The sequence below is a fragment of the Salvelinus sp. IW2-2015 genome, linkage group LG22, assembly GCF_002910315.2.
Source record: "Salvelinus sp. IW2-2015 linkage group LG22, ASM291031v2, whole genome shotgun sequence".
Taxonomy (NCBI): domain Eukaryota; kingdom Metazoa; phylum Chordata; class Actinopteri; order Salmoniformes; family Salmonidae; genus Salvelinus; species Salvelinus sp. IW2-2015.
Window position 1 is genome coordinate 1,127,049 of NC_036862.1, and position 26,195 is coordinate 1,153,243.

At 43.7% G+C, this 26,195-nt stretch overlaps 1 protein-coding gene across 1 annotated transcript in view; it reads right to left on the reverse strand.

Moving 5' to 3' along the window:
• Positions 1-26,195, reverse strand: part of LOC111949689 (collagen alpha-4(IV) chain-like) — a 93,189-nt gene that overhangs the window by 26,151 nt on the left and 40,843 nt on the right. The window contains exon 4 of the mRNA XM_023967037.2: positions 21,003-21,077. Coding sequence (XP_023822805.1) covers positions 21,003-21,077 — 75 coding nt within the window. The remainder of the gene's footprint in view (positions 1-21,002; positions 21,078-26,195) is intronic.

A 26,195-nucleotide genomic window follows, 5' to 3' on the forward strand; every position in this document is an offset into this window, starting at 1 on the left:
GAAGTCAGGTAGGAACCGCGCCAACTGCCTGTACTTACCGTGGAGAGCGAGAGTACGGGCAGACACCGTGTTACGCAGTAGAGCGCATGGTGTCTCCTGTACGCGTGCATAGCCCGGTTCGGTACATTCCAGCTCCACGTATCGCCGGGCTAGATTGAGCGTTGAGCCGGATGTCATGAAGCCGGCCCAACGCATCTGCCACCAGTGCGTCTCCTCGTGCCGGCTTACATGGCACCAGCCTTACGCATGGTGTCCCCGGTTCGCCTACATAGGCCGGTGCGGGTTATTCCACCTCCCCGCACTGGTCGGGCGACGGGGAGCATACAACCAGGTAAGGTTGGGCAGGCTCAGTGCTCAAGGGAGCCAGTAGCCTGCACGGTCCGGTATTCCGGCGCCACCTCCCCGCCCAGCCCAGTACCACCAGTGCCTACACCACGCACCAGGCTTCCATGTGCGTCTCCAGAGCCCTGTTCCTCCTCCACGCACTCTCCCTGTGTGCGTGTCTCCAGTCCAGTGCCTCCAGTTCCGGCACCACGCATCAAGCCTCCTGTGTGTCTCCAGAGTCCTGTACGCACTGTTCCTTCTCCCGTACTCGCCCTGATGTGCGTGCCCTCAGCCCGGTGCACCAGTGCCGGTACCGACGCACCAGGCTTATAGTACGCCTTGAGAGTCCAGTGTGCCCTGTTGCTGCTCCCCGCACTAGCCTGAAGGTGCGTGTCCTTAGCCCGGTACCTCCAGTTCCGGCACCACGCACCAGGCCTATAGTGCGTCTCAGCCGGCCAGAGTCTGCCGTCTGCCCAGTGGTGCCGGAACTGCCCGTCTGCCCAGCGGGGCCAGAGCTACCCGCTGCCCAGTGCCATCTGAGCCATCCGTCTGCCCAGTGCCATCTGAGCCATCCGTCTGCCAGTGCCATCTGAGCCATCCGTCTACCCAGCGCCATCTGAGCCATCCGTCTGCCCAGCGCCATCTGAGCCATCCGTCTACCCAGCGCCATCTGAGCCATCCGTCTACCCAGCGCCAATCTGAGCCATCCGTCTGCCCCGAGCCATTAGACGCCCGTCGTCCGAGCCGTCAGAGCCGTTCGTCAGTCAGGAGCCGCTAGAGCCATTCGTCAGTCAGGATCTGCCAGAGCCGCCAACCAGACAGGGATCTGCCCAGAGCCGCCAACCAGAACAGGATCTGCAGAGCCGCCAACCAGACAGGATCTGCCAGAGCCGCCAACCAGAAGGACTGCCAAGCCGCCACCAACAGGATCTGCCAGAGCCGCCAACCAGACAGGATCTGCCAGAGCCGCCAACCAGACAGATCGGCAGAGCCGCCAACCAACAGGATCTGCCAGAGCCGCCAGCGAGCCAGGAGCAGCCAGAGCCGTCAGCGAGCCAGGAGCACCCATGGCCGTCAGCCAGCCATGAGCAGCAGAGCCGTCAGCGAGCCAGGAGCAGCCATGGCCGTCAGCCAGCCATGAGCAGCCAGAGCCGCCAGCCAGCCATGAGCAGCCAGAGTCGCCAGCCAGCCATGAGCAGCCAGAGTCGCCAGCCAGCCATGAGCAGCCAGAGTCGCCAGCCAGCCATGAGCAGCAGAGTCGCAGCCAGCCATGAGCAGCCAGAGTCGCCAGCCAGCCATGAGCAGCCAGAGTCGCCAGCCAGCCATGAGCAGCCAGAGTCGCCAGCCAGCCATGAGCAGCCAGATCGCCAGCCAGCCATGAGCAGCCAGAGTCGTCAGCCAGCCATGAGCAGCCAGAGTCGCCAGCCAGCCAGGACTTCCAGAGCCGCCAGTCAGCCAGGATCTACCAGAGACACCGAAGCGGATATTGAAATGGTGGAGTGGGGGCCACGTCCCGCACCCGAGCCGCCGCCATATTAAGGCCCACCCCGGACCTCCCTTATGTGTCAGGTTTTGCGGCGGAGTCCGCACCTTTTGGGGGGGTACTGTCACGCCCTGGCCTTAGTATTCTTTGTTTTCTTTATTATTTTAGTTAGGTCAGGGTGTGACATGGGGAATGTTTGTGTTTGTCGTTTTGGGTGGTTATATGGTAAAGGGGGTGTTGGGTTTAGTGTATGAGTTTGTGTTGAGTGAATGTTTCTAGGTATGTCTATGGTTGAGTGAATGTTTCTAGGTATGTCTATGTTGCCTGAGTGGTTCTCAATCAGAGACAGATGTCTTTCATTTGTCTCTGATTGGAGCCATATTTAAGGCAGCCATGGGCATCATGCATTTGTGGGAATTGTCTATGTGTAGTGTTTGTGTCAGCACTATTTGTCTTATAGCTTCACGGTCGTCAGTTTGTTATTTTGTTAGTTTGTGTATAGTGCGTTCGTTCGTTTCGTGTTTTTTCTCTCTTCTAAATAAAAGAAGATGTATTTTTCACACGCTGCGCCTTGGTCCAATCTCTCACCGCAAGACGATCGTGACACACCTAAATGACTCACAGACCATGAGAAACAAGATTCTCAGGTCTGATGAAACCAAGATTGAACTCTTTGGCATAAATGCCAAGTGTCACGTCTGGAGCAGTTGTGTAAAGTACTTAAGTAAAAATACTTTAAACACCGAAAAGTACTCGTTACATTTTGAATGCTTGGCAGGACAGGAAAATTGTAAAATTCATGCAATTATCAAGAGAACATCCATGGTCATCCATATGGCCTCTGATCTGGCAGACTCAAACACAAATGCTTCATTTGTAAATTATGTAAGAGTGTTGGAGTGTGCCCCTGGCTAACCGTAAATAAAAAAAATCTGAAAATGGTGCGGTCTGGTTTGCTTAATATAAGGAATTTAAATTTCTTTACATTTTTACACTTTTTCAATACTTTTTGAGTAGATTGCTGAATCTTTTAACCATACCACGTGGTTAAACTCTGAGACTATCGATCCGACAGAAAAAGAGCTACTCTTCGATACTAATTACTAGTCTGTATCTAGAAATTATGTACCCGTGAATGCGAAGGCCGACAACCGCCGAAACATCTATTCTATAACAACATTGCTGAATGTTACTCTGAACTATCCATCTAACCACGGCATAGAGAGAGAGGGCGGACAAACTCTCCAACAGAGATCACGACGACACACTGAGCGTAAATATATATATTGATTGCAATTATTCCCAAATGAGTGAGCGTTCATGTGAAAAGGATGAGCATTTCAATTGTTAGAATTATCAAGTGTGTAGTGATGCATTTGCGTAATTCCCGCCTTTCTCAGTCTACACCCACTTCCCTTTTTGTCTACCAAAACGTCATGCCGGTTTAGCCCTGTACGGCACATGCCCTATCATTTCCTTGTAAACATATCTACTTTGTTTGTATGTGCATTTCTGTGATGATTTAGTTAATAGATAAATGATTGAGACAATTGATGTATGGATGATTAATAGTGAAGACTGGGTTCGTGCAGACAACCAACAATTTACGACGTTTGGAATGAGCCTAACATGAGGAAAATAATAATTCATAAATTAGAAGACTAATTGATCAGATATTAAAATATCTGATAGTTATATTAGGAAAATTATAACTTTGTAATCTGAATATTTTCCTTGGTGCCCTGACTTCCTAGTTAATTACATTTACCTGATTAGCTAATCTGTCACGACTTCCACCGAAGGTGGGTCCTCTCCCTGTTCGGGCGGTGCTCGGTGGTCGTCGTCGCCGGCCTACTAGCTGCCACCGATCCATTTTTCCTTTTCGTTTGTGTCTGTCTATTGTTTACACCTGTGTCCTATTAGTTGATTTCGGTGGGTTTATTTACCTCCGCTGCCTGCTAGTCTTTGTGCGGGATTGTTTGCTGTGGTTACTTGGTTAGGGGTAAGTGTCTGCACCACAGGGTTTTCTTTCACACGGCAGTTGTACCGTTTTGGCATGTGTTCAGGAGTAGAGGCTTCTCCCCCGCGTGCAGCTTTTATTTCCCTGTGTGTGGCGACCCCGTTTGGGCGTATTCCCCCCCAACCCATGTTGTTGTTGAGTTGGGACTTCTAAATATACTATTGTGCCACTGGGACTCCCTTGCTCTCCTGCTCCTCCCTCCATCACCTGCACCTCCCTCCATCAAGGAGGCAGGTAACATAATCACGTAATAATAAGAATTGATTTGATAAACTAACAGTCTTCAATTTAATGATACCAAAGACACGACATAAGTATATTTTAGCAGTTACAGTTGAAGTCGAAAGTTTACATACACTTAGGTTGGAGTCATTAAAACTCGTTTTTCAAACACTCCACAAATTTCTTGTTAACAAACTATAGTTTTGGCAAGTTGGTTAGGACATCTACTTTGTGCATGACACAAGTCATTTTTCCAACAATTGTTTACAGACAGATTATTTCACTGTATCACAATTCCAGTGGGTCAGAAGTTTACATCACTAAGTTGACTGTGCCTTTAAACAACTTGGTAAATTCCAGAAAATGATGTCATGGCTTTCGAAGCTTCTGATAGGCTAATTGACATAATTGAGTCAATTGGAGGTGTACCTGTAGATGTATTTCAAGGCCTACCTTCAAACTCAGTGCCTCTTTGCTTGACATCATGGGAAAATCAAAAGAAATCAGCCATGACCTCAGAAAAGAATAGTAGGCCTCCACAAGTCTGTTTCATCCTTGGGAGCAATTTCCAAACGCCTGAAGGTACCACGTTCATCTGTACAAACAATAGTACGCAAGTACAAACACCATGGGACCACGCAGCCATCATACCGCTCAGGAAGGCGATGCGTTCTGTCTCCTAGAGATGAACGTACTGTGGTGCGAAGAGTGCAAATCAATCCCAGAACAACAGCAAGGACCTTGTGAAGATGCTGGAGGAAACAGGTGCCAACATATCTATATCCACAGCAAAATTAGTCTTATATCGACATGAAAGGCTGCTCAGCAAGGAAGCTCCAAAACTGCTCCAAAACAGCTCCAAAAAAGCCAGACTATGGTTTGCAACTGCACATGGGGACAAAGATCGTACTTTTTTGAGAAATGTTCTCTGGTCTGATAAAACAAAAATAGAACTGTTTGGCCATAATGACCATCGTTATGTTTGGAGGAAAAAGGGATACGCTTGCAAGCCGAAGAACACCATCCCAACCGTGAAGCACGGGGGTGGCAGCATCATGTTGTGGGGGTGCTTTGCTGCAGGAAGGACTGGTGCACTTCACAAAATACATGGCATCATGAGGGAGGAACATTATGTGGATATATTGAAGCAACATCTCAAGACATCAGTCAGGAAGTTAAAGTTTGGTCGCATACTTCTAAAGTTTTGTCAAAATGGCTTAAAGAAAACAAAGTCAAGGTATTGGAGTGGCCATCACAAAGCCCTGACCTCAATCCTATAGAACATTTGTTGGCAGAACTGAAAAAGCGTGTGCGAGCAAGGAGGCCTACAATCCTGACTCAGTTACACCAGCTCTGTCAGGAGGAATGGGCCAAAATTCACCCAACTTATTGTAGGTAATGTTTGACTCAAGTGAAATAATTTAAAGGCAATGCTACCAAATACTAGTTGAGTGTATGTAAACTTCTGACCCACTGGGAATGTGATGAAAGAAAAAAAAACTGAAATAAATCATTCTCTCTACTTTTATTCTGACATTTCACATTCTCAAAATAAAGTGGTGATCCTAACTGACCTAAGACAGGGAATGTTTACTAGGATTAAATGTCAGATTTGTGAAAAAATTAGTTTAAATGTATTTGGCTAAGATGTATGTAAACTTCCGACTTCAACTGTACATTTACTTTTGATACTTAAGTATATTTAAAAACAAATACTTTTAGACTTTTACTCAAGTAGTATTTTACAAGGTGACTTTCACATGCGTAATTTTTTATTAAGGTATCTTAACTTTTACTCAAGTATGACAATTGGGTACTTTTTCCACCACTGGTCAGGAGGAAACCTAGCGCCATCCCTACGGTGAAGCATGGAGGGGACAGCATCATGCTGTGGAGATGTTTTTCAGCGGCAGGGACTGACGGACTAGTCAGGATCGAGGGAAAGATGAACGGGGCAAAGTACAGAGATCCTTGATGAAAACCTGCTCCAGAGATCTCAGGACCTCAGACTGGGGCGAAGGTTCACCTTCTCAGAGATCTGCAGAGAGAATGTGAGAAACTCCCCAAATACAGGTGTGCCAAGCTTGGAGTGTCATACCCAAGAAAACACGATGCTGTAATCACTGCCAAAGGTGCTTCAACAAAGTACTTAGTAAAGGGTGTGAATAGTTGTTTAAATGTGATATCATTTTTTAAATTTTTTATATAAATTAGCAAACATTTCTAGAAACATGTTTTTTCTTCGTCATTATGAAGTATTGTGTGTAGATTGAAAAAAAGACAATTAAATCAATTTTAGAATAAGGCTGTAACGTAACAAAATGTGAAAAGTCAAAGGGCCTGAATACTTTCCGAAGGCACTGAACGTATATCCATAAAAATTATGGAAAACTGATAAAACTGATTCATGATTTCGACTGGCTGAGAAACGTTGCCCGCCTGTCTGTCTCGTCCCGAATCCCGACACGTCATTACTATGGGACAGCAGGAGATCAAGTTTTTAAAGTGCCTGGCTGGGCTGATGAGACATTGGATTGCGCAGTCAGATGGAACAGAGTACATAGGCATTTTAACATCATAGATTTAGCCGGTGGTAACTTGTGGAATAGACACCGGCTGGAATGCGGTTTTAACCAATCAGCATTCAGGATTAGACCCACCTGTTGTATAAATAAATAAAGATTAAATGATGCATTCAAAGACATTCAATGTAGTCAATGTAGTGATTTTACATCGTCAAAAAACTTTGGAATTAAGGTGTACCCCATTCAAGTCACAGGGGGCAGTAGGAGGCATCGCGCACACGCACATGCACACACACACACACACACACACACACACACACACACTTTGATTCAAATATTGATTCATATTTTCTATCTGAGTCTAGCTTCTAGTCTCCCGTCGCCATGGTCTACAGACAGAGAAATATAATTACTAGAACAGACATTCCCATTGAAGTACATTTTCTGTGATGGGTGGACTGGCGGCCATAGTGGGTGTAGCTACCCATAAGAGTAAAGCAGGACGTTGTTCTATTTCTATGGGTCTAGGTCTATACCAGGGAGGCACAGCTCTGACTTAGTTTATACTGTAGCAGGCTGTTCCCACACACACACAATCTAGCCACAGTGTCAACCAATACCCCAGTGGATAGAGTCACACAGTGTGAGTGTAAAAGTGTGTGTTTTGCTTGAATAGAACTGTAACGTTTATGCTAGTGAGTTAATGTGTCTGTGTTCGAAAAGTGTATGCCGGGGAACATGTACTCTATGCGTATGTGTGGGTGTTTACTTATGTGTGTGTCTTTGTCTTAGTGTAAGTGTGTGCAGCACTAGGGAATAGAGCCGGTGTTGACTGGCGTGTTCAGAGTGGATGTGACAGAAGCTCAGTGCTGAACACTCTACGTGCCCCTGTCTTTCTCCCAGCTCGCAGGCCTGTGAAAATCACTAAGACCCCTGATTCCCATTGAGTCCGTGTCACAGCAGCCATTGTGTGAGCCCGGCCATGGAGGCTAGTACAGCAAATTACAGTCTCGCCCAGCTGTCAAAATACAACTAAGCTAGTCGCTCCTACAGCCTCTCACCAGGCCTCCACAAGCAAGGCCTTGACCAGGCCAGTACACTCACCACCAGTACAAGTAATGGTTCCAACTCCAACATTTAATCCACTCAAATACAACAAGTTTGTAGCTCCTACAGCCTGTTACCAGGCCTTGACCAGTACACCAGTACACCCATCACCAGTACAAGTAGTGGTTCCAACTCCAACGTTTAACCAACTCTTACATAACTTCAAATAAGTGTTTACCACACAAATCATACATAATGACAGGTGTGTTAGCTAGAGTGTGTTTTGTCGCAGTTGTAAGAATAAATTGAGGTGTGGAGAGGTCAGACATCTAGTTATTGTGTAAATCGATGAGAGAGGTCAAATTCAGTGTGTGTGTGTGGGGACTGAGCACCCTTTCTGGACTTTATTAAATATTAAAATTTCTGTCTGGAGTGTCAGCACACCACTACTCACACTTTCATGATGTGAACAGGGTCATGTTCATTTGGCACCAAATGGGGAAAAAACACACTGAAAGAGGGAGGGGCTACCTGGACTTAACAAATGGTAATTTTCATTGTTTGTTGGGTGGGTATCTATAAGGGTAGGGGGGGGGGGGGGGGCAGGTATCTGACTAGTGGCTATTCAGGGTCTGAATACTTTTGTAGATGTGATATTTCAGTTTATTTTATATTATACAAAATGTGGAAAAAGTGAAGGGGTCTGAATACTTTCCGAATGCACTGTATATTCTGTATTCATTGGTAGCTGTGTGCTAGCAACTGGGGCTGTGCATGTAGTCTGTAATCATTGGTGGGAGTAGGAATCTGGTGAGAAGAGGATCATTACTAATTTACGACTGAGCTCTTCATCCTTCCACATTCTAGTATAATGTCTCCAGTTCCCTCTCACCAGTCGCTCCCCCTGCCACTATAGACTGATTAAAGAGGAGGCCTTCTGAAAGGGCACTCCATCAATGAACAGGTGTGTTTGTGTATGTGTGCGCATGCATGCGTGCGTGTGTGAGTACATGTGTATGCATTTGTTTATTCTGTCTACATGTCTGTGCATGCATGCGTGTGTGTCTTGTCTACCTTGGCTCACAACGCTTATTTGAGCACCTGTGCACACTCACTTTACTGCACGGCTCACTGTAATTGTGCTCTTCTGCTTTACAAGGAGGCAGTAAATGTGTCACTTTCTTGTAAAGGATATCATTGGGACATTGCCTCTGCGGCATCTGTGCCCTTACACTGCCACATTCTAGAGTACACAAAACAGCCTGGCCATTTAGCTAAACCTCTCCGACTCTCATTGACAATAAGCTTTCCTACCTAGTATCTACCCATAAGCATAACTGAAAATGTGTGAGCAGACGTGAAGATGGAATATTGCTGTAATGTGTTGTGGGATAAACAGGATAAACAGCATTTACAACATAGGGCTGCGATGGCAACACACCTGAATGGGAGCAAGCGTGATAAGGTTCATCAAGCTGGCACAGTGTGCCAACATCTCAGCAGGGTGGGTAGAGGGCGGGGTGTGTATGTGTTTGTATGTGTGTGCATTAGTACTGAGTACACGCATGTGCAAGCACACCCACGTGTTTATTTTATTTTATTTCACCTTTATTTAACCAGGTAGGCCAGTTGAGAACAAGTTCTCATTTACTGCGACATGGCCAAGATAGAGCAAAGCAGTGTGACACAAACAACACAGGGGATAAACAAACGCACAGTGAATAACACAATAGCAAAGTATATATACAGTGTGTGCATATGTAGTAAGATAGAGATACTGGTAGAGATACAAGTAGAGATACTGGAGTGCAAAGGAGCAAAAAAATAAATAACAGTATGAGGATGAGGTAGTTGGGTTGGCTATTTACAGATGGGCTATGTACAGGTGCAATGATCGGTAAGCTGCTCTGACAGCTGATGCTTAAAGACAGCTGATGCTTAAAGTTAGCTTAAAGTCAGCTTCAGTGATTTTTGCAATTCGTTCCAGTCATTGGAAGCAGAGACCTGGAAGGCAAGGCGGCTAAAGAAGGAGTTGGCTTTGGAGGTGACCAGTGAAATATACCTGCTGGAGCACGTGCTACAGGTGGGTGCTGCTATGGTGGCAAGTGAGCTGAGATAAAGCGGGGCTTTACCTAGCAAAGACTTATAGATGACCTGGAGCCAGTGGGTTTGGCGACAAATATGAAGCGAGGGCTAGCCAACGAGAGCATACAGGTCACAGTGGTGGGTAGTATATGGGGCTTTGGTGACAAGACGGATGGCACTGTGATAGACTACATCTAATTCGCTGAGTAGAATGTTGGAGGATATTTTGTAAATGACATCGTCGAAGTCAAGGATCGGTAGGAGAGTCAGTTTTACGAAGGTATGTTTGGCAGCATGAGTGAAGGAGGCTTTGTTGCAAAATAGGAAGCCGATTCTAGATTTAATTTTGGATTGGAGATGCTTAATGTGAGTCTGGAAGGAGAGTTTACAGTCTAACCAGACACCTAGGTTTTTGTAGTTGTCCACATATTCTAGGTCAGACCAGTCCAGAGTAGTGATGCTAGTTGGGTGGGCGGGTGCGGGCAGCAATCGGTTGAAGAGCATGCATTTAGTTTTACTTGCATTTAAGAGCAGTTGGATAAACTCATCTGGAGGTTTGTTAACACAGTGTCCAAAGAAGGTCCAGAAGTATACAGAATGGTGTCGTCTGCATAGAGGTGGATCAGAGAACCACCAGCAGCAAGAGCGACATCATTGATGTATACAGAGAAAAGAGTCGGCCCGAGAATTGAACCCTGTGGCAAGCCCATAGAGACTGCCAGAGGTCCGGACAACAGGCCCTCCGATTTGACACACTGAACTCTATCTGAGAAGTAGTTGGTGAACCAGGCGAGACAATCATTTGAGAAACCAAGGCTGTTGAGTTTGCCGATAAGAATGTGGTGATTGACAGAGTCGAAAGCCTTGGCCAGGTCGATGAACACGGCTGCACACTATTGTCTTTTATCGATGGCGGTTATACTATTGTTTAGGACCTTGAGCGTGGCTGAGGTGCACCCATGACCAGCTCGGAAACCAGATTGCATAACGGAGAAGGTACGGTGAGATTCTAAATGGTTGGTGATCTGATTGTTAGCTTGGCTTTCGAAGACTTTAGAAAGGCAGGGTAGGATAGATATAGCTCTGTAACAGTTTGGGTCTAGAGTGTCTCCCCCTTTGAATAGGGGGATGACCGCGGCAGCTTTCCAATCTTTAGGTATCTCAGATGATACGAAAGAGAGGTTGAACAGGCTAGTAATAGGGGTTGCAACAAATGCAGTGGATAATTTTAGAAAGAGAGGGTCCAGATTGCTGATTTGTAGGTGTCCAGATTTTGCAGCTCTTTCAGAACATCAGCTATCTGGATTTGGGTGGAGAAATGGGGGATGCTTGGGCAAGTTGCTGTGGGGGCTGCAGAGCTGTTGACCGGGGTAGGGGTAGCCAGGAAAGCATGGCCAGCCGTAGATCGGTGTTGACAGTGTTTCCTAGCCTCAGTGCAGTGCGCAGCTGGGAGGAGGTGCTCTTATTCTCCATGGATTTACAGTGTCCCAGATCTTTTGGGAGTTTGTGCTACAGGATGCAAAATTCAGTTTGAAAGAGCTAGCCTTTGCTAACCTAACTGCCTGTGTAAATTGGTTCCTAGGAAAGCACTTTTAAAGAATAACCAGACATCCTCTACTGACGGAATGAGGTCAATATCCTTCCAGGATACCCGGGCCAGGTCGAATAGAAAGGGAGTGTTTGACAGTGATGAGGGGTGGTTGTTTGACCGCGGACCCATCACGCAGGCAATGCGGCAGTGATCGCTGACATCCTGGTTGAAGACCGCAGAGGTGTATTTAGAGGGCAGGTTGGTCAGAATGATATCTATGAGGATGCCCGTGTTCCCGGATTTAGGGTTCTACCTGGTAGGTTCCATGATCATTTGTGTGAGATTAAGGGCATCTAGCTTAGATTGTAGGAAGGCCGGGGTGTTAAGCATATCCAAGTTTATGTCATCTAACAGTACAAACTGGGGGGCAATTAATTCACATATGGTGTCCAGGGCACAGCTGGGGGCTGAGGGGGGTCTATAACAACAGTGAGAGACTTATTTCTGGAAAGGTGGATTTTTTTAAGTAGAAGCTCGAATTGTTTGGGCACAGACCCTGGATAGCATGACAGAACTCTGCAGGCTATCTCTACAGTAGATTGAAACTCCTCCCCCTTTGGCAGTTCTATCTTGGCGGTAAATGTTGTAGTTAGGGATGGACATTTCTGAATTTTTGGTGGCCTTCCTAAGTCAGGAATCAGACACGGCTAGGACATCAGGGTTGGCATAGTGTGCTAAAGAAGTGAATAAAACAAACTTAGGGAGGAGGCTTCTGATGTTAACATGCATGAAACCAAGGCTTTTACGGTTACAGAAGTCAACAAATGATAGTGCCTGGGGAATAGGAGTGGAACTGGGGGCTGCAGGGCCTGGGTTAACCTCTACATCTCCAGAGGAACAGAGGATGAGTAGGATAAGGGTACGGCGAAAGGCTATAAGAACTGGTCGTCTAGTGCGTTGGGGATAGATAATAAAAGGAGCAGATTTCTGGGCGTGGTAGAATAGATTCAAGGGATAATGTACAGACAAGGGTATGGTAGGATGTGAGTATAGTGGAGGTAAAAGTAGGTGTTGATTACGATGAGAGAGGTTTCGTCTCTGGAGGCACAAGTTAAGCCAGGTGAGGTCTCCAAATGTGTGTGGGGTGGGACGAAAGAGCTATCTAAGGCAGTTTGAGTGGGACTGAAGGCTCTACAGTGAAATAAAACAGTAATAACTAGCCAAGACAGCAGTAGACAAGGCATATTGACATTAGAGAGAGGCATAAAGAAATCACAGGTGTTGATCAGGAGAGCTAAGACAACAATGGGTAAATGGCGATGAATGGGCAGAGCAGGTCAGTTAGGTATATACAGGACCTGAGTTCGAGGCTGGGGCCGACAGGTAAACAAAATGAGGTACTGTGTTATTGAAACAGTCCAGGGGGCATTAGCTGTGTAGCCAAGTGATCATAGGGTCAAAAGAGCAGTAATAGGTGAGTCAGGGTGCTGTTAGGTAGTTACTACTACGCTAGGCGAGCAGGGGACACAGCGTTCAGAAAAGCTAGCGGGCCGGGGCTAGTAGATGGTTCTTCGGCGACATCGTAACAGAATATTCTGTTCAGACCATCTGGAAATCACGTCGGCAGTCCAGTCGTGATGTATCCGCGGGGCATATCCCCCCATTATACGGAACACCGCTAATCCCATTAGCTGTGTCTCACTATAAGCCTCTTTCCTCCATTAACACACTCACTGGGCAGCGTTTTACCACTCTCTACCCCAGAAACACACTGGGACCATTTGTGAACCATTTCAGGAAACTAGGCGTATGTTGCAGGTCACTACTTCACACGAGAGTCGTTTGAACGTAAACTTTTTTTTAATCAAAATGCGTTTTTTGCCAGAAATGCCTTCTTGAACATGTGAACTTTCATGTGCCTTCATAACAAACTTGTATGCCATCTGTAAATAAATTATGAGTCTAGTTGGTTTAGCCACAGAAAAAAACAGTAACCTCCCGCTAGCCATGATTGGCTGAGACAATGAGTGGACTGGACATGCCGAGAGATGAGTTTGGAATGGTCTGCCATATAGCACGCTTCCGTCTATTTGAGCTGTTCCGAATGTGTTGATAATCCTGTCTAATGCTGCTTTAAAAAATATATATTGCGTAGTAAAACTGCATAAGTGTTGCTCTCCACTTTCTGGATGACCGATTTCAGTGTAATTCGAATATGATAGCTAAGGAGATGGAGAAAACACCTGTCTCCAGATTACATCTTCAAACTAAGGACAACCACAGAAGATGTGTCCATCTATGATGTATACGGGTAAGAAAGTCGTTTCATTTCAAGTTAAAGTGTACTGTTAGCTAGCTAAAGTTAGATGGCTGGCTCACTAGCTAACGTTACGTGTGTGATCTTATTATTCATATCTTCGAGCCATATGCTTTGCTAGCTAACATAGAACCTGGTTGGTTAGCTACCTGCAGATTCATGCAGGGTAGTAACGTCATGAATTGAGATTATGGTTCATTGTCTAGCTAGCTAGCTACATGTCTGAACAAAAGACTCCACTATGCAAGTAACCATTTCGGGTGCGTTTGTAAATTCAGTCTGGCCATCAACTCCGATTTCAGAGCAGTCTCGTCTGAGTGTGCCAGAGCGCAGAATAACTGATGTATTTACAAAAGCTCAATACCAGTTGAATTTGGCCGCTGTCAGTAAACGTTGGTAAAAAAGCGTAATTAAAATTGTTGCCAGTAGCACAATTACAGTCACCAATGCTCTGGATAACATGAAAACAGCCTAACCAGTTCCGCTAGGGCGAGTAATGTTCAGTGAGCTGTTCTCTCATTTGTGTCTGGAAGTAGCTAGCAAGTTAGCTTGGGTGCTTGATGGCTTTTTTTTTTACAAAACTGTATAAATATTATTATGAACAAAACAAATACAAAAATAGTAATATACAAACAAGAGTACATAAACCTAACAGACAGGGGTATTACATATTGAGATACATTTTCAATTTGTCAAAAGGTTTTATGGTACGTATTCCTTTTTTGTTTTTACACTTACTGATAATTTCAAAATAATATTTAAATTCTCTTTTATTTCATGTAACCTTTATTTAACTAGGCAAGTCAGTTAAGAACAAATTCTTATTTACAACGACGGCCAAACCCTAACCCGGACGACGCTGGGCTAATTGTGTGCCGCCCTATGGGACTCCCAATCACGGCCGGTTGTGATACAGTCTGGAATCAAACCAGGGTCTATAATGACGCCTCTAGCACTGAGATGCAGTGCCGTAGACCACTGCGCCACTCGGGAGCCCAATGTTAAGAGGTGTTTGTTCTCCGCCCACTTCATTTTATGGATAAAGAATCTGCCATGAAAAATAAACAAATTAACAATGAAAGTTAAATCAGTGTCCATATAATTTGGATCAAATTAAAACATAAAATCAGTCTTTCAAATTAACAATAATATTTGTTACTTTTAAAATAAAATCTTCTAACTCACTCCAAAATCTTCTGACATAAGAACAGTCCCAAAATAAATGTTCAAGAGTCTCGCCACACTGTGGCGACCCGTCATCCCCACGAAAAAAATAATAATAATTGGGGGAGCTTGCCTGTTTTCCATGTTATTTCGGCATTAATACGAGTCACATATCAGTTTGCAAACAATATATATCATTGAGTTAATAAAGCCGCATACAAACATGGTCTCTTTTTTGTTTTCTTGAGTAAGGCAGCTCCAAAATGCAGGTGTTTCAGTCTAGTGCTTTCTGTGTTGGTGGGGCAAGCCAGCCGAAAATACAGTGTTGCGCCGTGATTGGGTAAGTGTTCTGTCACTCATGGGGACACTACGTCACCGTCAAGTCGAAGGGGCGAGCTAGAAAATTCTAGCCAATTGGGTGCTGCCATAGAGTTACATTAGAAGTGCCCATCCAAGAAGGCTCAAGGTCATTGGCCACAGAAAAAATGATGTCAAATCATGTTATATGTACAGTAGCTTTGATTGGACTGATCATGTCAACCTCATACTTTCAAAATCGTAGCTAGCAGTCATCATCATGAATCAAGTCGACAATCTACTGGCAAATCCTTTTTAATCCTTGTCATATGAAGATAAATAATGAAGAGAAATTATAGATAAAACGTATCGGTGCTCATCGGCCATTGGACATAAACATTACACAACAAGTTGGATATCGCAAATTCAACAATGAGTGGTTTGGAAGGAATCAGTGACAGTAGCTAACTGCAAGCATTGCAAAGCAATCACTAGCCTGCTATTCAGTGGAATGGCTGTGTGGTCCCAAATCTGGGATTAAGGGTCTCTTTTCCAAGTTTAAAATTATAAACATTCAACATTGGCCATGCTGTCAATGAAGCATGACTTGTGCCTCGCTCAAAACAACTGTTAACTCGGAACTGCGAAAACTTGACTTCAGTCAGTTCAAGACAAGTGGAAAGTAGGGAATAAACAACCTCCGACTGGGAAACTATCTTTTGAGTTGTCATCCAACTCGGAATTGTAAATCTGGCCTCTTTCTAGAGCTATGACCTGAAGATCAATGACATCATTATGATTCAACCTTGTTTTTTTCAGAGTGCCCAGTTGTCTTGAAAGCGCCATAAATCCAGAGAATGCAAGACTTTGATGACAAAATTTGTCGACTAAGGAACGCCGCGCCACCTTCCTGTTCAAGTGAGCACAGCGCAACAAGGTGAATCCAAAAATGTATTGTATGCTGCTGCATAAATTATGTAATATGCCAGGGAGATATGTATACTGTAGCTAAGAAAGCAATACTAAGTGTATGTTGTGTAGTAAGATGTTAGTAGCTCATGTGCCTCACCCTAATAATTTGGTCTATTTACCCCTCTTAATTTTGCCTACTGTTCTGACTTGGTGGTGCACATGTAGCCTATAACCTGTTTTAGAGAAATGTAATCATCGAATATTGTAAGAGCTTTTATTGTCTGCTTATATGCCCCCTTTATTTATCCTACGGTTCTGACTTGGTGTACAGGGAGAACACTGTAAGAATGGCCCATGTTCTGAATTCTGTCGCTGTACATTTCAAAAGTGCTAAACAAATACTTATATTGACTATGTCCGTCCTAGCTCGCACGTTAACGTCTTAATCGAAATTACGGATTGCCTCTTATCCGCCTGTCATCCCCTTATGCCATAATTTGTACATCTCAATTGTCATTAGAAACCACATTTGTTTAAGCAAGTCAGCCATTTCACCTTTTTTTTAAAGGCAGTAAATGAGGCTGAATGAACTGTTTCGCTGCCAGACAAGGCTCCGCTGATAGCCAGGTGTAGCAGTGGTAAGATGTGGGACTGCTGTTGGGACAGCTTTATTTAGGCCATTTGTGGGCACCGTTTGTCAAAGTTATAGTGCAATTAATGTGTTGTTTAGTGTTGTGTTGTGTAGTGGCTGTGCTGGCATGCATCCCACTTATTCATTTTTTTGTCCCACCAAGACTTACGTGCTAAAATCACCACTGCAACCACAAAATACACATTTGTTATCATTAGCTATTTTGAATCTGTGTATTATAAAGGTCTTTACAGGGGTACTTGACTGCTGTTGTTAGTGCAGAACGCTCAGATCAACCCTTAAAGCGATGAGTGGGGCTAAAGCTTAAGAGGGTGTGAACAATGCTGAATGGGTGTAGACAAAGAAGGGCTCTCCAGTAATAGTACCAAAACAGTCAAAGGCCATTTTCTCATGTGAGTATAGAAGTTTATCAACTTTCAAAGCAAAATTACTTTCCCATTGTTCCTCAAATGTAGTGTATGATATACCATTTTGTAGCTCTGAGTCTCTACTTTTATCCAATGTAAAAAACACAATTTCAAATGTTGCTATATTGAGCCGGTCGGTCACATTTTAACACCCCACTTTGTTCTCTCTCCCCCTCCCCCAAACCCAAGTCTCATACATAGCCCTGTTGTTCAGTGCCCAAAGCCCTAAGCCCAGAAAATCTCAACATCTCGTAAATACTTCTCAATGTTCATATTATCATAATCTACCCAATCTCTAGAGAGTGAAAGGGAGGATGAAGGTTTGGATGAAGGCACTGTTCTGTGCTGCCCTGTGACTGGAGGCATGGCGCTATTGGTGTCCTGACCATTTTTGGTGACCAGGGCCTGTATGCACATTATCAAGTGTAGGAGTGTCTGATCTAGGATCAGGTCCCCTCTGCCCGTGTAATGTTATCCTAAAAGGCTAAACTGATGCTAAATCAGCACTTGACACATATGGCACCTGTCCTTGAACAAGGCTGTGGTTTTCTAGATCTACTCTCCACATATTATTTATACATTCCCTTGTGTCTCTGCCATTTACATCCCTGCCAGCTTCAGCTCAAAATCTATGTTGAGATTCTCCAAACTAAGAAATCTACACTCTAAAACCATGAATCGTCACACGTACAGTTGAAGTCGGAAGTTTACAAGTTTACAAGTTTACAAGTTTACTCAAGGTTGGAGTCATTAAAACTTGTTTTTTAACCACTCCACACATTTCTTGTGAACAAACTATAGTCTTGGCAAGTCGGTTAGGACATCTACTTTGTGCATGACACAAGTCATTTTTCCAACAATTGTTAACAGACAGATTATTTCACTTAATTCCCTGTGTCACAATTTCAGTGGGTCAGAAGTTTACATACACTAAGTTGACTGGGCATTTAAACAGCTTGGAAAATTCCAGAAAATTATGTCAATGCTTTCGAAGCTTCTGATAGGCTAATTTACATAATTTGAGTCAATTGGAGGTGTACCTGTGAATGTATTTCAAGGCCTAGCTTCAAACTCAGTGCCCCTTTGCTTGACATCATGGGAAAATCAAAAGAAAACAGCCAAGACCTCAGAAAAAAGATTGTAGACCTCCACAAGTCTGGTTCATCCTTGGGAGCAATTTCCAAATGCCTGAAGGTACCATATTCATCTGTACAAACAATAGTACGCAAGTATATACACCATGGAGCCACGCAGCCGTCATACCGCTCAGGAAGGAGACGCATTCTGTCTCCTAGAGATTAACATACTTTGGTGCAAAAAGTGCAAATCAATCCCAGAACAACAGCAAAGGACCTTGTGAAGATGCTGGAGGAAACAGGTGCAAAAGTATCTATATCCACAGTAAAACGAGTCATATTTCGACATAACCTGAAAGTGTCATGCGGAATGACGCTGTTGAGAAGAAGCAGGTATGGGGAGTAAAACATTTAATTTTAACGGACAGGAACAGCGTCAGAGACTAAAACTAAAGACAAAAATCAATCAAACGCAGCAGCGGGGAACAGAGCAAGGGAAAAGACAAATATAGGGGAGGAAAAGAACATGTGATAAGTGAGTCCAGGTGAGTTCAATAACGCTGATGCGAGTGACGAGGGAGGGCAGGTGTGAGTGATGGATGGCAGGAGCGTGTGATGCAGGGTAATCTGGCGCCCTCAAGCACCAGGGGAAGGGAAGAGCGGGAGCAGACGTGACAGAACGGCCGCTCAGCAAGGAAGAAGCCACTGCTCCAAAACCACCATAAAAAAGCCAGACTACGGTTTGCAACTGCACATGGGGACAAAGATCGTACTTTTTGGATAAATGTTCTCTGATCTGATAAAACAAAAATAGAACTGTTTGGCCATAATGACCATCGTTATGTTTGGAGGAAAAAGGGGGAGGCTTGCAAGCCCGAAGAACACCATCCCAACTGTGAAGCAAGGGGGTGGCAGCATCATGTTGTGGGGGTGCTTTGCTGCAGGAGGGACTGGTGCACTTCACAAAATAGATGGCATCATGAGGGAGGAAAATTATGTGGACATACTGACACTACATCTCAAGATATCAGTCAGGAAGTTAAAGCTTGGTCGCAAATGGGTCTTCCAAATGGACAATGACCCCAAGCATACTTCCAAAGTTGTGGCAAAATGGCTTAAGGACAACAAAGTCAAGGTATTGGAGTGGCCATCACAAAGCCCTGACCTCAATCCTATAGAACATTTGTGGACAGAACTGACAAAGTATGTGGGAGCAAGGAGTACTACAAACCTGACTCAGTTACATCAGCTCTGTCAGGAGGAATGGGCCAAAATTCACCTAACTTATTATGGGAAGCTTGTGGAAGGCTACCCAAAATGTTTGACCCAAGTTAAACTATTTACAGGCAATGCTACCAAATACTAATTGAGTGTATGTAAACTTCTGACCCACTAGGAATGTGATGAAAGAAATAACAGCTGAAATAAATAATTATCTCTACTATTATTCTGACATTCACATTCTTAAAATGAAGTGGTGATCCTAACTGACCTAAGACAGGGAATGTTTACTAGGATTAAATGTCAGGAATTGTGAAAAACGGAGTTTAAATGTATTTGGCTAAGGTGTATGTAAACTTCCAACTTCAACTGTATATATAACCTAAACGTCTGTGTTTAAAATTAAAACAATAGACATTTAGTTTTGCCAATAAGTGTTCATCTTAAACACAGGAGTTTACAATGCAAGATAAAATATGATAGTCCGTTTTTTCCAGTCAGATTCCAACCAGGAGAGCACAATATATCTCCTAAGTTTTCAGATTTTAAACACTAGTGTTTACTTTCCCATCGTCTCTCAGAGTGAAAAACATGTGTGTGGGCGGCTCATTATCATATTTCCCAGTATGCTTTGTTGCAGGTTGATTTTTAGAATAGATTGTTTTAATATTTGTTTCCTCATACACATTGATTCATTGACCTTCCACTAAACAAAAATCAATAACTTACATTTTTATCATAAACTAATCCAATTTGTAAGGGGTTGGATTTATTGCACCATTACTGAGATGGTTATTCCAGTTTTGATGGTTTAAGTAGTCTTGTTTATTAAGTCTTTCACCATTAGCAGTCATTCTGAGGGCAAGTTGTGGGGGATAACATATTCAAATTGTTGGATATCATCCTTCTGGCTGGATTGCGATAGGAATTACTAACCAGAGCATTGTGACTTGCAGGTTTGATGTGGCACATGAGCCAGGATTTTCAGACCAAAATCTTGAGGATTGATAGACCATAACTAAAGGCTTTTTGAAGTGTATAGTATGTGGTCATTAGGCGAAATAGGAGTTGCAACAACCTTGTCTCTCACATTCACTCGAAAGGCATGCTGGGAAATATGAAAAACGGCTTTACACCCTACAGTAGTGTTTAAAACCTAAATGCCTTGTGCTGAATAAAACGTGTTCCTGTGTTTAAAAAGTGTTACAGTGAATAAACATGTTCTTGTGTTAACACTCTAAACACGGAGACCCATTTTCATAAAAATGTTAGTTATGTGTTCAGATCCCTAAACACTAGGTTTTACAGCGTATGACTAAACATAATAGCGCCATATTATGTCAATTCATTCATTCAGGTCAGCTGCAGTAGAATGCTTTTGGTTTATTATAATTCATTTGATACGGTTGTGACACTTGGCTCATGGGACTATTAACACTCCAGCTGTTTCATTCACATAAAAAATACATCCAAACTGGTTACATACTCTGACGGTTAGGTCTGGCATGAAGGTTCTGATGTAGAAGTTTGCTCTGAAAACACGTTGGCATTTCAATTGAGTGGACATTTGTGCCTCATCACTTCATTTACATACTCCAAGGATTGAGCATCCCTTCTGTGGTTTATGGCACTTCCTGGTTAGAATGTGTGGTGTAGGATGTCAAACTGTGGTCTATGTTGTGATTGGACGGTGTGTACTGTATCTGTAAGGAGTCTTACCTGGGCTCCTTTGGCAGGGAAACACTGACAGGTGGAACAGTCCCGCCCCCCACAGGGTCCCTCCGGATGGTCCCCCTGCAAGACAAACACACAGTAACTGTCATGCAACACACAAACACACAGTTGTCATACACATTACATTGGTCCACCTGCACAAAACAAACACACAAGTCACTGTGATGATAGACACAAACACACAGCTACTGTCATTCACATTGCATTGGTCCCCCTACAAGACACAAACACACAGTTACTATCCGTCTTCTCTTCACTGTCCTATCGGTTCAATAAAATCACACACAAAAAATAACTCCTTACCAGACAAAAATGACCTAGGCCTTTGCAGGGCTATCCATGAACTAACACATAGGGCTCTATTTTATGGCGTTAAGGCAGAGCAAATGTCAAATGCACGCTTTGGCAATTTCGACTTGTAAAAATGGGCACTCTGCGATTTTCAAACACTTGTGCCAGTGTTGGTAATTTACCTATCTAACATCTGCTTGCTTGCACTGAGGTGGGAGGGTTGGAAGTATCTCAGGGGTGTCCTTAAAAACGTGCAACAAAGTGTCAATTTCAGGCAGTGCAACTGGGGATATTTAAGACAAAATAAAAGCTAATCTTAGCGGTAAAGCCAGTTGGTTATGACACAGTAACCTTTTCAGTAGCCTATCATCTATGTTTTATTAAAATACCACCTTTGCAAAACAGAAAAACAGTCAAAAGATTTTCTCCTTTTTTCTTTATACTGGATATCATGTTAATGTGAAAAGCTGGATACATGTTTGTTATTAACTAGGGGTTAGGTAACTGTAGGCTACTGTATTTAATAAACGGCACTCCTGCTGAATTGGAGTTTATGAGAACGGAACATCAAACACCGTAAATACACAACTTTAAGTAACCACATGAAAAGCCTTGGAGCAGGTTTTCATTGGCCAATGAGTGATCAAGACCTCTTCACACCTATTAAAGCATAGAAGGCCTGCCTCTTTGCACTTATGACAGGTGTTGCACCAATAATTCCCACTGTCAAAAAATATCCAAAATATTTCTGACATACAGTACTGTGCAAAAGTTTTAGGCAGGTGTGAAAAAATGCTGTAAAGTAAGAATGCTTTCCAAAATAGACATGTTAATAGATTATATTTATCAATTAACTAAATGCAAAGTGAGTGAACAGAAGAACAATCTAAATCAAATCCATATTTTGTGTGACCACCCTTTGCCTTCAAAACAGCATAAATTCTTGTAGGTACCCTTGCACAAAGTCAGGGATTTTGTAGGCATATAGTCAGGTGTATGATTAAACAACTATACCAAACAGGTGCTAATGATCATCAATTCAATATGTAGGTTGAAACACAATCATTAAATAGAACAGAAACAGCTGTGTAGGACGAATACAACTGGGCGAGGAACAGCCAAAATCAGCTAACAAGGTGAGGTTGCTGAAGACAGTTTACTGTCAAAAGTCATACACCATGGCAAGACTGAGCACAGCAACAAGACACAAGGTAGTTAAACTGCATCAGCAAGGTCTCTCCCAGGCAGACATTTCAAGGCAGACACGGGTTTCCAGATGTGCTGTCCAAACTCTTTTGAAGAAGCACAAAGAAACGGGCAACGTTGAGGACCTTAGACGCAGTTGTCGGCCAAGGAAACTTACTGCAGTAGATAAAAGACACATCTTGCTTAATTCCCTTCGCAATCGGAATATATCCAGCAGTGCCATCTTCTCAGAATTGGTAGAAAACAGTGGGACCCTGGTACATCCATCTACTGTCCGGAGAAGTCTGGTCAGAAATAGCCTTCATGGAAGAATTGCAGCCAAAAAGCTATACCTCTGACGTGAAAACAAGGCCAAGCGACTCAACTATGCAAAACATATTTGGCTGTAGCAGAAGGCAGTTTGTTCGCCGAGGGGCTGGAGAGCAGTAGAGAATGAGTGTCTGCAGGCAACAGTGACGCATGGTGGAGGTTCCTTGCAAGATTGGGGCTGCATTTCTGCAAATGGAGTTGGGGATTTGGTCAGAATTAATGGTCTCCTTAATTCTGAGAAGTACAGGCATGTACTTATCCATCATGCAATACCATCAGGAGGGCATCTGTTTGGCTCCGAATTTATTCTGCAGCTAGACAACGACCCCAAACATACAGCGAAAGTCATTAAGAACTATCTTCAGCGTAAAGAAGAACAAGGAGTCCTGGAAGTGATGGTATGGCCCCCACAGAGCCCTGATCTCAACATCATCGAGTCTGTCTGGGATTACATGAAGAGAGAGAAGCACCTGAGGCTGCCTAAATCCACAGAAGAACTGTGGTTAGTTCTCCAAAATGTTTGGGCCAACCTACCTGCCGAGTTCCTTCAAAAACTGTGTGTAAGTGTACCTAGAAGAATTGATGCTGTTTTGAAGGCAAAGGGTGGTCACACCAAATATTCATTTGATGTAGATTTTTCACTTTGCATTTTGTTAATTGCTAAATATAATCTATTCAAATGTCTATTTTTGAAAGCATTCTTACTTTACAGCATTTTTTCACACCTGCTTAAAACTTTTGCACAGTACTGTACCAACAACGCAAGTGCGCTGAGATTTACGTTTACGTTAGTTTTGTTAAACCAGAGCCCAGAGTGGATATAGACAGAGTGAGCAGATGGCACAGCGGCTCCCAACAACCCAATCCGCTGTTCAACACCGTAATAAGTACCACAAACAACCCAGTGATGCATGACACTGCAATCACAGTATAGTCAACAGAAGAGTTGGTATAGAAATGAAAGAGCTAGAGCATAAACACACAGTACTTTGAACAGATGGGTAATATACACATCTATCTTGTGGCACAGAGCAGTCCAGTACAGTCATGGGATTGAAGAAAACAGACTTAAAAGGGAGGGAATAACTGGACATCCTGTTCCAATAAGAAACGTTTTTCATTGCAAACATTTTTTTGATTTCCCATCAGGTGTCCTCGTGACATGACTCGGGTAAGTCCTTTAAATCGACCGTCTGGGGAAGGGTTGCAGGACAAAGGAGAGGAGAGGGGCTAGCGATGAGCTCCTTGTTGACGAGAGGATGGAGCAGAACAGCTCCCTGCACAGCCCTTTGATTACTACGTAAATTACTGCCATCAGTCTCCTGGAGGGAGAGACTCATATAGCACTGCCAACAACAACTATCAACACAGGGAGAAGGCAGATGATGAGAGGGAGAGAGTCAGGGTGGCTTCATCACTGATCCTCTGGCACAAATGTTTGTATATAAATCATACACTATTGTACATGCACATGTGGGCCCACATGCACGCGCACACGCGCACACGCGCAGCCACACGCCCCCACACACACACACACACACACACACACACCCACATCACACAACCACACCCACACACACACACACCACACACACACCACACACACACACACACACACACACCACACACACACACACACACACACCACACACCACACACCAACACACACACACACACACACACACACAGTAGCTGTGAATTTAGACACGTTTCAGTGCATCTGGCAGAGGATTCAAAGAGCGAGGTGTTTAAAGCGAATCTAATGGTTTAAGTGGTCTTGATGACATCACCTGTGTGGGTTTAGAGATGTGGAGGCTGATTGTCTCGCTCCCTGATCAGTGTCCGCATGCCTCGCTCTCAAACCCAGTTACAAGAGACAGATAAGAGTTCTGGGTACGAGGGTGGACGCATGAGTGACAGCCATGCTTCCCCTATTATACACACTAGGCCTGTCTGAATACCTGTACTTGCGTTTTAAATAGTACTGATTGGATATACATATGCACAAATAGGAAATCAACGTTTTATAGTAAATTTCGACAATTGAGTATGCTTTAATTTCCAGAATGTTACACTCATTCTGGCTTTTTAACAAGTACGGATTCGCTGCATCAGACAAGGGCATGTGGAGACGGGCTGTACTAAAATCAACCAATGGCGGAAAACAACGCAATTGCGCATTAGATGAGGCATTCTCAGTATGGATGAGGCTAGTATGTTAATATGTGTTGCTTCCAGTATATGTTTTCTACTACAGAGTATGTTCTAATTAGTATGTAGTACAATTACTACACAGTATGTTGTTTTAGTAAGTAGTAGGCAAGACAGATTTCGGACACAGCAACATACACACAGCATAGGCCAGATTATTTAAATAAAGTACAGCCACAAACCAGGATCCGTACTTCATTCATTGAAGTAATTCATTAAAGTTCAATCATGATGAATTAATGCAAAATGACAAGCGATTAGTCTTGGCCCATATATCTTATCTGAATCAAGTGGTATGTTAACTTCTGAAACCACACGAAATAGCCATGGAGAAAGAGTTTCAAGCAGTATCAGGCAATCAGCTGAGGACAATTGTACCGTTAAGCCACTTGTATCGTTGCCCCGCAAGGCCTTTGAAAAAACTGTGCATGATTAACATTGAGACTTGGAATGACACACAACCGATCCAGCACCAAACAGGAGCTCAGGCATACAGACACGATGTGGCAGTAAGAACTCTGGAAGATTCATACAATGCTCCGTAAATGTAATGATAAAATATGGGTAAAATATGGGTCTTATTAAAAATTCCTAATTGACTAAGCAATATTTAAAATGTTAAATGTGAAAATGCTTAAACTTCACAAACTAAAAAAAACGTCCCTTTATCAGGACCCTGTCTTTCAAAGATAATTCGTAAAAATCCAAATAACTTCACAGATCTTCATGGTAAAAGGTTTAAACACTGTTCCCCATGCTTGTTCAATGAACCATGAACAATTAATGAACATGCACCTGTGGAACGGTCGTTAAGACACTAAAACAGCTCACAGACGGTAGGCAATTAAGGTCACACTTATGAAAACCTAGGACACTAAAGAGGCTTTTCTACTGACTGAAAAACACCAAAAGAAAGATGCCCAGGGTGCCTGCTGATCTGCGTGAACGTGCCTTAGGCATGCTGCAAGGCGGCATAAGAACTGCAGATGTGGCCAGGGCAATAAATTGCAATGTCCGTACTGTGAGACGCCTAAGACAGCGCTACAGGGAGACAGAATGGACAGCTGATCACCCTTGCAGTGGCAGACCACATGTAACACCTGCACAGGATCGGTACATCCGAACATCACACCTGCGGGACAGGTACAGGATGGCAACAAC